The 10,943-nt window shown below is 36.6% G+C and overlaps 2 protein-coding genes across 2 annotated transcripts in view; both read left to right on the top strand.

The window, feature by feature from the left end:
* LOC127652384 (protein sidekick-1-like) overlaps positions 1 to 2,631 on the top strand; it is a 495,188-nt gene extending 492,557 nt beyond the window's left edge. The window contains 1 exon segment of the mRNA XM_052138488.1: positions 763 to 2,631. Coding sequence (XP_051994448.1) covers positions 763 to 1,035 — 273 coding nt within the window. The 3' untranslated portion in view covers positions 1,036 to 2,631.
* A 535-nt stretch (positions 2,632 to 3,166) lies between these two features.
* LOC127652387 (cytochrome P450 3A30-like) lies at positions 3,167 to 10,817 on the top strand. The gene is made up of 13 exons (XM_052138495.1): positions 3,167 to 3,329; positions 4,207 to 4,300; positions 4,420 to 4,472; positions 5,105 to 5,204; positions 5,313 to 5,432; positions 5,767 to 5,852; positions 7,671 to 7,819; positions 7,919 to 8,043; positions 8,158 to 8,245; positions 8,340 to 8,500; positions 9,243 to 9,469; positions 10,140 to 10,302; positions 10,463 to 10,817. The coding sequence occupies exons 1-13, from the start codon at positions 3,262 to 3,264 to the stop codon at positions 10,541 to 10,543; spliced, it is 1,515 nt and encodes a 504-aa protein (XP_051994455.1). The 5' UTR covers positions 3,167 to 3,261; the 3' UTR covers positions 10,544 to 10,817.
* Positions 10,818 to 10,943: the final 126 nt, after the last annotated feature.

Below are 10,943 nucleotides of genomic sequence, written 5' to 3' on the forward strand. Positions count from 1 at the left end.
CTTTTCAAACATATTTCTCAACACAACTTTGGTAAAGTGTGAGCGGCAGGGTAAATGAAAGGGGGTAGTACACCCGGACGCATCTGGCAGATGACATGGCACGTTTCTGCACTGCTGAGCAGCGCAACTCATAGTTTCCAATAAATTCTACCCAAATCATTATCAAAGCACAAAGATTATTCACTCTAGCCATCACTGGATGATATATTGTGTATATGTATCTTTAATAGTGCCTACACAATGTATTTTCAGTTACTAGTATGTCCTTTTGAGGTTTGTCAGCTTGAATGAAAAACCTATTTAAGGCTACTTTACATACAGAGAAATTGCATAATAAACATTACCAATTCTGATCATTCAGTTTGCATAGTTACACCAGTTTCATACACTAACCTGCAAACTCATCATTGTCACTTTGTTCATTCTTGAAGAAGTACAGAAGCCTTATTATTGACCAGTATTTTTGACCATTGTCCCAGGCAAGTCATTTCCTAAATAGCTATTCTATTTTCCGGTCTCTTTCTTCTAACATATGTTATTTATTGGGTAAGTAGTCATGTAATAAACAGGATAAAGTACAATTAGATGGTCAATATGGCAAAATACACCCCTTTAGGCACCTGATCGCACTGTCTGGGTTTATTTTGACATAATGATTCCTAACTGCATTCTGTTTATTACACAGCCACTTACCCCTTACATATATCTCAATATAGGTCTCCCAGATCTCAGAATTTTCTTTTCCATATTCTCCATTGTCAGGCCTCAGACAGCGAGTGTGAGGAGGAGCCGATCAAACACTCCTTTGTAAACCACTACATGAGCGACCCTTCTTATTTCAACTCGTGGAAACGGCAGCAAAAGGGGCTGAAGCAGACTCTGGCCTGTTCCTACGAGGAGTGTGCCAGCGGGGACACCGAGTCCTACTATCAGACAGTGGTCACGCAGCACAGCGTGGGTGGAGTCTACACCCCCACCGGCCAGCCCGCCCAAGGCTCACGGACTCCCGTTACAGGCTTCTCCTCATTCGTGTGATGCCCAGGAGTCCTGATGGACTGGGCAGAGGAACCGGACCCCTCTTTGCTCAGGCATCACGGTTACAGAGAAGGGCACTAGATAGAGGAGATACTCTGACATCCACAGTACTATCACTACAAGCACTACAATGACCGATAAATCTTGAATGGACTCTCATGCTGATTAGAGAACATGATAATTAGTAAGCGAGCAGAGAAGAGAAGAGGACGGTTTAAAAAATAATTTTTATAAAGGCAGTGGTGATAATGAAAGTTACTATTATTGTATGTGTCCCTCTTGTTTGCAGCCTTGGTGGTGAAAGATAAATAAATGTCTGTGCAGATGATTTTAAAAACAGGATATAACTGAAATCTCCTGTCTTTAAACCTATTCATGTGATGAGGCATTCCAGCTATAATGAAAAGCGCATATTCACTCTGAATTAATGGGAAACATTCCTGCCACTTTTCCCATTACCACATTGAAAAGATACAAAGAAAAACGTAAATGAAGACCACGTTGTAATTACTGTATACTCTTGTCTGAATATTCCCTCATTTCACTGTCAGTGTCCCTATATACACATGTTGCACTTGAGATCTTAAAGGGCATGAACTGTAAATCTGCTCTAATGGTTTCGTTTCATTTCCCGGATAAAGAAGCACGGAAATCTGGGCACAGACGTCACCATGTCTCCAGTATAATCTGTATAGATGCACCAGCAAAGAAACTCATGAAGGCTGTTGGCAGAAGACACTTTCTGTTCCCTTCTTCTATGTTATCAGATGGTGAAACACAGTGGCAGATATGTTAAACAGTGTTGTGATGTGTTACAGTACCACTGCTTATTCTCACATATACCAAGAGCCTGTTTGGCCTTGCTTAGGAACTGCAAACACTCACTTGAAATTATTTAATGAATGAATGTATGAATTGTATGTGAGGAGATCAGTAAGGATGCTTTACACATATGCATATACTGCACTGTTGAGCCATAAAGTCTTATGTTTCCTTCTATGCTTTTATTTTATACAGGCTTGTAAAATGTTTAATTTTACAGTGCAATTTCAACTAATTTGTCTTTTTTTTTTTTTTTTTTTTTTGTAGTGTTATTAAAAAAGTGACGTTGAGTAGTTCCATTGTACTGTTTAAAACAAGTATGAATTTTTGCAGTTCTTGAAAATGCCAACACAACAAATACAGTAATCAAACAAGAGCATACTGTTATGAAAATGTTTCAATTTGCCAAATGTTTTAGCACAAGTGTGTCATGGATGTTCATAAAGTTAAACAGGTTCATGTTTTATTTGATTTGATTTTTTAAGATACTTGTTTGTTGTTGACTTAATTGCCTCAAACTACAAAGATGTCTTGTTCCTATTTCTTCAATATGCACCTGACACTAAGTTATGATAATTGTATCACAAATCAGTTTTTATACAGTTTTTGAAAAGTATTTCATCAAGTAATCACTTTTAATAGATGTGTTTCTCAGTTTAAGGTTCAATGGAAACAAATTCATTTCTTGAAATGTTTTCTTCACTGTTGAATGGACTGAGGAGTTCATGGACATTTCATGGTCTTATTGCAATGATGATGAATAAAAGCAAAAGTGTGGAAAAACAATGTGCATAAAACGGATTCCTTTTATATATTTCCCTCTTTTTAAATTATTAAATATAATTTTAAAACATTTTGAGGGGAAATGTGGGTCAGTCTGAAATCAATGAATTTCACTTTCTGTCCAATGAGTGGACCCAAACTAATGCGCTTCAGAAGAAACTTAAAACACTTTAAAGTGTATATTAAGACGTCGCAGGTTTTACACTCGGACTTCATTGTCTTCTAATGTGAGTAAAATCGTTGTAATAATATGATACTCTAAAACGAACCTTCTTTCGTTAGAAACTACTAATCTTTTTTTTTTTTTTTTTTCTTAACGGAAAGCATGCGTCATTTCTGCTATTAACTCTAAATAACTAAAATATAAAAAACGTAGATTCACGTCAAGTGCCAGAACTTTATGACCTGCCAATTTCTGCCTTATTTGGTCCTCCTGAGCAAAAGCACACCTGTTAACCACGCCCACTTCTGTATTATGCACTCACAGTCTCACCTCAATAAATACAAACCTGCACGAGCTGCGTGCTGTATGACTTCAGCAAGCCAGAGATCTCTGAATCTGCACTGATAAACGACAGTCCCAACAGGCAGAGATTGATTTGGAAAAGGACAGGATTTACAATGATTGATCTCACACCTCTGTCAGTCACCTGGACCCTTGTGGCACTGCTCATAACTCTCTTGTTTGTGTAAGTATTAAACAAGAGGTGACAGCAATAACAAGTTAATGCAGCATTATTAGGTATTCTGTGTTATTAACTTAAGATCTAGATCAATGTCTATGCCTGTAATGAATCTTATATTTAGTTTATGGTCGTTTAAAGTATTATATTTATGTACTTAAGTAGCGTATTGTATTACTTCAAAATATACATCTAATTGGAGAGTTATCATATTGAATGCTTTTTTTTTTTTAAATCAATATTTTAACATTTTAAAATACAATTTTAATATATATGTAAAGGAAAGTTTACATTAGCAAGTCGCTCCACTGTTGGCCATCTTTGGAACGCTCTAGGGAGGATATTCCCATAATGGAAAGCTCCTATTTACTTGAATTGGGAAAGACCAAAATCTCAACAACGGTTAGTCAAGATTACGATTAAAGAACATATTTCAGATCAGCAATAAAATGTGATAATACTGGTATCATAAATTGTGCTTCTTTACCTCATATTACGCACACACACAAAATAATCCGGCTTGTATAGCTATTACGAATGCACGTTTTAGAGTTGATTGACAGGAGATATCTGTATCTATAAGGGGATTTGCTCTTTAGGTGGGACTTCCTTTCTACATCCGTTGGCCATTGGGCGCTCAGAGCTTCTTGGTTGAGCGTTCCAATTTCTCCCATTCATTTTAATAGAAGTGGCCCATCTCTGCTAAATAATCTCTGATATTAGGTCCTATGACTGTTCGCCACCATTTTTATCACCTTTTCCCTTCGCTAATTTATTTTAGGGGATATTCCATGTCAGCTACCCAACTTTAACTAATGGGTCTTTTGGATCTTGTTAGTGTTGTTTTGTGGTTTAAAATTTCTGTCATTGATATTATTTGTAGTTATGGTGTTTGGCCACATGGATTTTTCAAGAAAATGGGAATTTCAGGACCAAGGCCTTTGCCTTTCTTTGGCACATTTCTTTCATACACTAAAGTAAGAAATTCACAATGTAACAGCAGCAGAATAAAACAGAAATTAGCATTTATTTTATACAAGTATTTATATGAGTATTTATCTAATATATATATATTATGTGTGCAAATGTATTTCAGGGTGTTTGCAATTTTGATATGGAGTGTGCTAAGAAGTATGGGAAAATGTGGGGGTGAGTACCAGTTTCTTTAACAGAATCAAATAATATCTGTCATGAATATGTCATTAACAAACATGTAATACAAGGCAAGTAGTTCAAGTAGTCAAGTTAATTGTCATTACAGTTATATACATACAATACATGCAGTGGAATGAAATGGCAGTGACTATAAAAAAATATCTGACCACTGAATGCTGCAGTTGACCAATCAGAATCAAGTATTCCAGAGATACTGTTTGGTAATGTTATTATTAATGACAGATTTTATAAATCTTTACCTGGAAATATAATTTAAATATACATACCGTAAAAGGGAAACTACATGGTGCATATGTACATATGTACATTCAGTTTAACCTGTGAATATTTAAATGCAGCAGTAGCAGCACTTTACATTATATAGCAATCTTCTCATTACTTAACAATTTAGTAATCACAACTAAATGTTTGCATGGCTACTATCTCTTATACTTAATACAGCATCAATATCTAGTCCAGCACACCATTATTGTTAATAGAAAACAAACACCTTTAGTGTTGCACTTCCATTTTCTTTGCTTTACTAGTAGGGCACCGCTGAATGTAAGTATTTGTCCAGATCATTATGACTGCAAACCAATCAATATTGGTCTTCTCTGGCTTAGGATCTTTGATGGAAGGCTCCCAATTCTAATGGTTAATGACCTGGAAATGATCAAAGCGATTATGGTGAAAGAGTGTTATTCTACCTTCACTAACAGAAGGGTAAACCCACTCTCACTATCACCAACTGTACAATGAAAGAATGTGCCTTTAAGTGCCTGAGGGTGCCTTTAAGGCCCAGTAAAGAGAATAATTTTGGAATTTCTACAGGATACAAATGAAGAAATTGCTGGTCCTTTTGCTGATGGAATATCTTTTGTTAAGGATGAAAGATGGAAGAGAATTCGTGGTACACTCTCTCCATATTTCACAAGTGGTCGACTTAAGGAGGTATAGTAAAGACCTTAAAGGTATTGTTTACTTCTGTCATTATTTACTCACCCTTGTGTTTTCCAAACGCATATTTTTTTATTTCATGGAGCACAAAAGGAGATTTTTAGGAGAATGTAAAGTCTCAGTCACATTTCGCTTTAACTGGATGGAAAGATATGCAATGAAAGCAAATGGTGACTGAGGCTAATATTCTGCCTAAAATCTTTTTTGTTCCACAGAAGAAAGTGTGTTTGGAACAGAGTGAGTGACTGAATGATAATGCACTGTATTGTATTCATGTTGCCCTGATGACACATTATGTAAATAACAGTTGTTTCTTAATATGTTTCAGATATTTCCTATTGCTGAGACACATGCAGATCGTTTTATTCAAAATATGAAAAAGAGAGACCAGGAGCAGCCAGTTAAAATAAAGGAGTATGTATGATGTCTGTTTTTAATGTAGTTGAAGAAATATCATGTATCCAAATACACATGAATCCAAATTGTTTATCAAATCTGATCTTTAGGACTGACTAGCCGCATTGTTATTTTGCAAGTGATGAAATCTTATCAATTTGTTCAGACAATGTAGTCAATATCTGGTGTATCTAGATTGGTTGCCATAGCAATAGCACAATGCATCAGTCCAATGCCAAGAGACATAAGAAACCATCTGTCCATGTGGATCCTTTAAATTTGGCCTTTGCTAATGTCCAGCATGACATCTTGTCATGGTGCTGAACTCATGAGATGCATCAGACCTAAATGAATTGAGTTAATCTAACTTAGATTTTATGTGTTCAAATAACTTTTAGAGCAGCTTGTTGCTACAAACAACAAATACATTAGCATATTATATACTGTATAACTTTTTGTACTTTATAACAAGTATGGTGCTTTTAAGAGTTTCCAGATTCTGAGTCAGTCATTATACTAATGACCCTTCAGTATTTGCTTAATGAGAATAGAAAAACACACTCATCTTTCACTAGTAACAAAGCTCCACCTAACCATTAGCTCCACTTTTCTCCACAACGGAAACCTCCAAAAAATAAACACTCAGCTTCCAAATACCAACACAACAAACCATTAAACACTAACAGGTCTCCTACTTTTTTCATTATGCGTAGAAATACATTAAAATAACATTTCATTTTAAAATGTACTCATTGAAGAAACAAATATTATTCACATAGTCCCAACACAATTGGAATCAATTGCACAATAAAATTAAGTTGAGACAAAATGCTAAAGAATTGTGTTGTATAAGGGGACCTGAGTAGCACAGCGAGTAAAGATGCTGACTACCAATAGTCGCGAGTTCGAATCCAGGGCATGGTGAGTGGCTCTTGCCACATCTCCTAAGCAACCAAATTGGCCCGGTTGCTAGGGAGTTGCTACGGAGGGTAAAGTCACATGTGGTAACCTCCTCGTGGTCGCTATAATGTGGTTCTCGCCCTTGGGGGCGCGTGGTGAGTTGTGTGTGGATGTCACGGAGAATGGTGTGAAGCCTCCACACGCGCTATGTCTCCACAGCAACGCGCTCAACATGTCACGTGATAAGATGCACAGACTGAAGGTCTCAGATGTGGAGGAAACTGAGATTCGTCCTCCGCCACCCAAATTGAGGCGAGTCACTACGCCACTACGAGGACTTGGAGTGCATTGGGAATTCCAAATTGGGGAGAAAAGAAGAGAAGAAGAATAAAGAATTGTGTTGCGTTAGCTCATTTTAAATAAGTTAATTTAGCAAGCTGTAAAAATCACGTTGAGTGAATCTGAATCCAATTGAACATTCCATAGTAATGTGATCATCTCATTTGGACATTACGCAATATAATTATGTTCTCATCTCAAACATATATGTATTAAATCGATTTCAAGTGTACTGGTATAGTATTTTCAAAAGAGCTGCTTTCTCTATTTTAAGTGTAATAAAAATCTGATTTTATTTAGATCAGGTTTGTAAAAATTGGATTTTACGTGGGGTTTTTTTCTGTTCAGACTTCAAGCAAACAGATTTGCAGATTTGAGATGGATATCAAGCCAAAGTGTGTAACTTTAAAACAAAGTTACAGAACATTAATTTCATGAATTTTATAGAGGCACTTATTGCAAGATTTTGACTACAATTGATAGTATTCCTAGAAATAGATATATTCATGTGTCTATACCATCAGAGGTGCATAACTCTTGCAGATGACAGTGGTGTTACAACTACTGTAATTAAAAATAATATTTTTTTCTTACCAGCGCTGTTGCACCATACAGTTTGGATGTTGTCACCAGCTCATCCTTTAGCGTTGACATCGACTCCATAAACAACCCAGATGACCCTTTCGTTGCCAATATCAAGAAGTTTTTCAAGTTTAATCTGTTCAGTCCTCTCTTGCTGCTAATAAGTATGCAATTTGTTGGGAATAATACTGTAATAATTTTGGTTTTATTTACATGAATAAAAAATAAAAAATCAATGCCATTTTTTATTTTTTTTATTTCAGCTCTGTTCCCATCTACAGCAAAACTTTTGGGCAAAATAGGTTTAAGTGTTTTTTCAAGGTCGTCTGTGGATTATTTTTACAGTATTTTGCGAAAGATAAAGGACCAGCACAGCAAGGAATCAAATGTATGTTTGTCACTATTTCACTCTTCAGCTTTAGTAAGAGATTGTTGCTCATAAAAAAGATTGTTGCAGAAATGTTAATGTAGCATTATGATAATGGCTTATATTTTTAATTAGGGGCGGGTGGACTTTCTGCAGCTCATGATCCAGAGCCAAATAGCTGACACTCAGGCTGAAAACACTACAAATGACCAGCCAATAAAAGGTTAGAAAGTACAGCTTTTTACACTTCGGCATGGCCATAATCACCCTCAGATGTGTGAATTGTAGTCAAATATGCTTCCGTTTGAATTTCATAGGACTGACAGACCATGAGATCCTCTCCCAGTCCTTCATTTTCATCCTCGGCGGTTATGAGACTACAAGCACCACTCTCACTTTCCTTCTCTATAATCTTGCAACTAACCCAGATTGCCTGCAAAAACTGGTCGAAGAGATTGATGCAAACTTTCCCCATAATGTGAGCATACTGGCTTCTGCTTTTTTTTTGTACAGAAAATCTAGTTGAAGGGAAGTTTAAAGTCAACAAATCAGGGTTCCCACATTCATTTTTTTTTTTTAAAGGTATGCTCTGATCTAAAATATTCCAACAGCTAGGTATTATATTTCTCTTGTGTAGAGTAAAACCTGTTCACAAGCCATAGCAATATCTGATTTGTAAGTGAATCATTCTTTTGAGGCAGTTATTTTCCACTGACAAATCTAAATTATTCATTAGTGACATTTTAATTTGAGTGATTTTTAAAAATCCTGAAAAAATAGCAGGAACCCTGACAAAGGTTGAGTTGTTTTTGCTTTGAGGTGTATTTTTTTCAACGTTAAAATACTTTCTCCTATGCTAGCTTATTATGCAGAGACAAAAAGAAGTAAGCCATTTATAGGTTGATTCCCCAAAAAAGTAAAACACTGTATCTCTGTAGCATTATCAAAACACTATTGCTTTAGCATCCTGACCATCCCGACACAGCAACACTGGCTCAACCAATGGTGTGAGTTTGGGGCGGGGCTATCTGTTTGTCCATCCAATGGAAGATGTGGGGAGTATTTAGGAAAACTGTTTGAAAACAGTCATCATTTTTGCAACTATGTGTGGGGATGCTAGTAGCATAGACATTACACACCACGCCTTTAATATAATTTTTTTTAGAATTACCAGTATGTAAATATTCATCAGACTTGTCTTCTTTTTCAAAATTCCCCAGACGCCTGTCATATTTGATGCATTAATGAAAATGGATTACTTGGAAATGGCCATCAATGAATCTATGCGTCTCCTTCCCACTGCTCCACGCTTAGAGAGGGTCTGTAAGAAGACTGTGGAGCTCAATGGAGTGACCATACCGAAGGACACACTGGTTGGAATTCCTACATATGTTTTAAATCGTGACCCGCAGCTCTGGGAGTCCCCTGATGAGTTCAGGCCAGAGAGGTGATGAGTTTAATCCATCAGCCAGTGGTGCTTATAGAACATTTCTTTCAGTTCCACATTTATTTTCATGATTATTTTAATCTTAATAGCATGCATGGGCCTGGGTAGCTCAGCGAGAATTGACGCTGACTACCAGCCCTGGAGCAAATTTGAATCCAGGGTGTGCTGAGTGACACCAGCCAGGTCTCCTAAGCAACCAGAATTGGCCCGGTAGGCTAGGCAGGGTAGAGTCACATGGGCTAACATCCTTGTGGTCCTGATTATGTGGTTCTCACTCACAATGGGGCGTGTGATAAGTTGTGCGTGGATCACTGAGAGTAGCATGAGCCTCCACATACGGAGTCTCCGTGGTGTCATGCACAGCGAGCCACGTGATAAGATGCACGGATTGACGGTCTCAGAAGCAGAGGTAACTGAGACTTGTCCTCCGCCACCTGGATTGAGGTGAGTAACGGTGCCACCATGAGGACCTAGAAAGTAGTGTGAATTTGGCTTTCCAAATTGGGAGAAAGGGGGGGAAAAGAAAAAAATTAAAAATAGCATGCAGTTTACAGAACTCCTCTACAAATCAAAGTATGTCTACAAATCTGAATTCTGTTTGTTGAGACCATTTCAGTTTCATAGAAGCAAAAATTGCAAACCTGAATGTGTCCCTAATATTTCTGTAAAGGTTCAGCCCTGAGAGTAAGTCAAAGATCAACCAGTATGCTTTTATGCCTTTTGGACTTGGGCCCCGAAATTGCATTGGAATGAGATTTGCCCTAATGATCATGAAACTTTTTGTTGTGAAGCTGCTTCAAAACTTCAGTGTGGAAACATGTAAAGAAACGCAGGTTAGTACATTGTCACCTCTAATCTCATAATTTAGTGTTCACATACACAAGGCATGCATGTGATATGTCATATGCCTTACATAAAAGACATATTAGATAGACTTTTTATAGCCTCTTAATCAAACATAAAGCAATACATGCATTGTTCTTTTTGTTTCAGATCCCTCTACAGCTGAATGTCATTTTTCAGCCAAAGGTTCCCATCACACTGAAGTTCATACCAAGGGACAGAAAAGAATAACTCAAAAAATGCAAAAAAGTGATCAATATAATTTGATTTCAATATAATTATAAAGAAGAATGCAACAGTTGTAATAATAAAGCACAGTTATGTAGAATGAACAAGATCGTAAATAATAATACTTTGTTTTTATGTTTACATTGTACACCATATTTAGGTGAGCCATTGTAATATTTGGTGGTATGATTTATGTTGCTTGTGGTTTGAGCATTTCTCTGTTCATTTTATTGTGTACTCTCTGAAGTATAATTAATGCATTAAAAATCATTCTGAATGTGAATTTTGTAAAGTATCGTTTAAAAATAAATCTTAAATTACAACTTTGGGAAAATAATTCTGTTGTCTAATAAGAACGATTGTTGATGCATTAGTGAAGACAGACATCTTGTGTTGACAATGG

This window comes from Xyrauchen texanus, chromosome 12 (assembly GCF_025860055.1).
Source record: "Xyrauchen texanus isolate HMW12.3.18 chromosome 12, RBS_HiC_50CHRs, whole genome shotgun sequence".
Lineage (NCBI taxonomy): Eukaryota > Metazoa > Chordata > Actinopteri > Cypriniformes > Catostomidae > Xyrauchen > Xyrauchen texanus.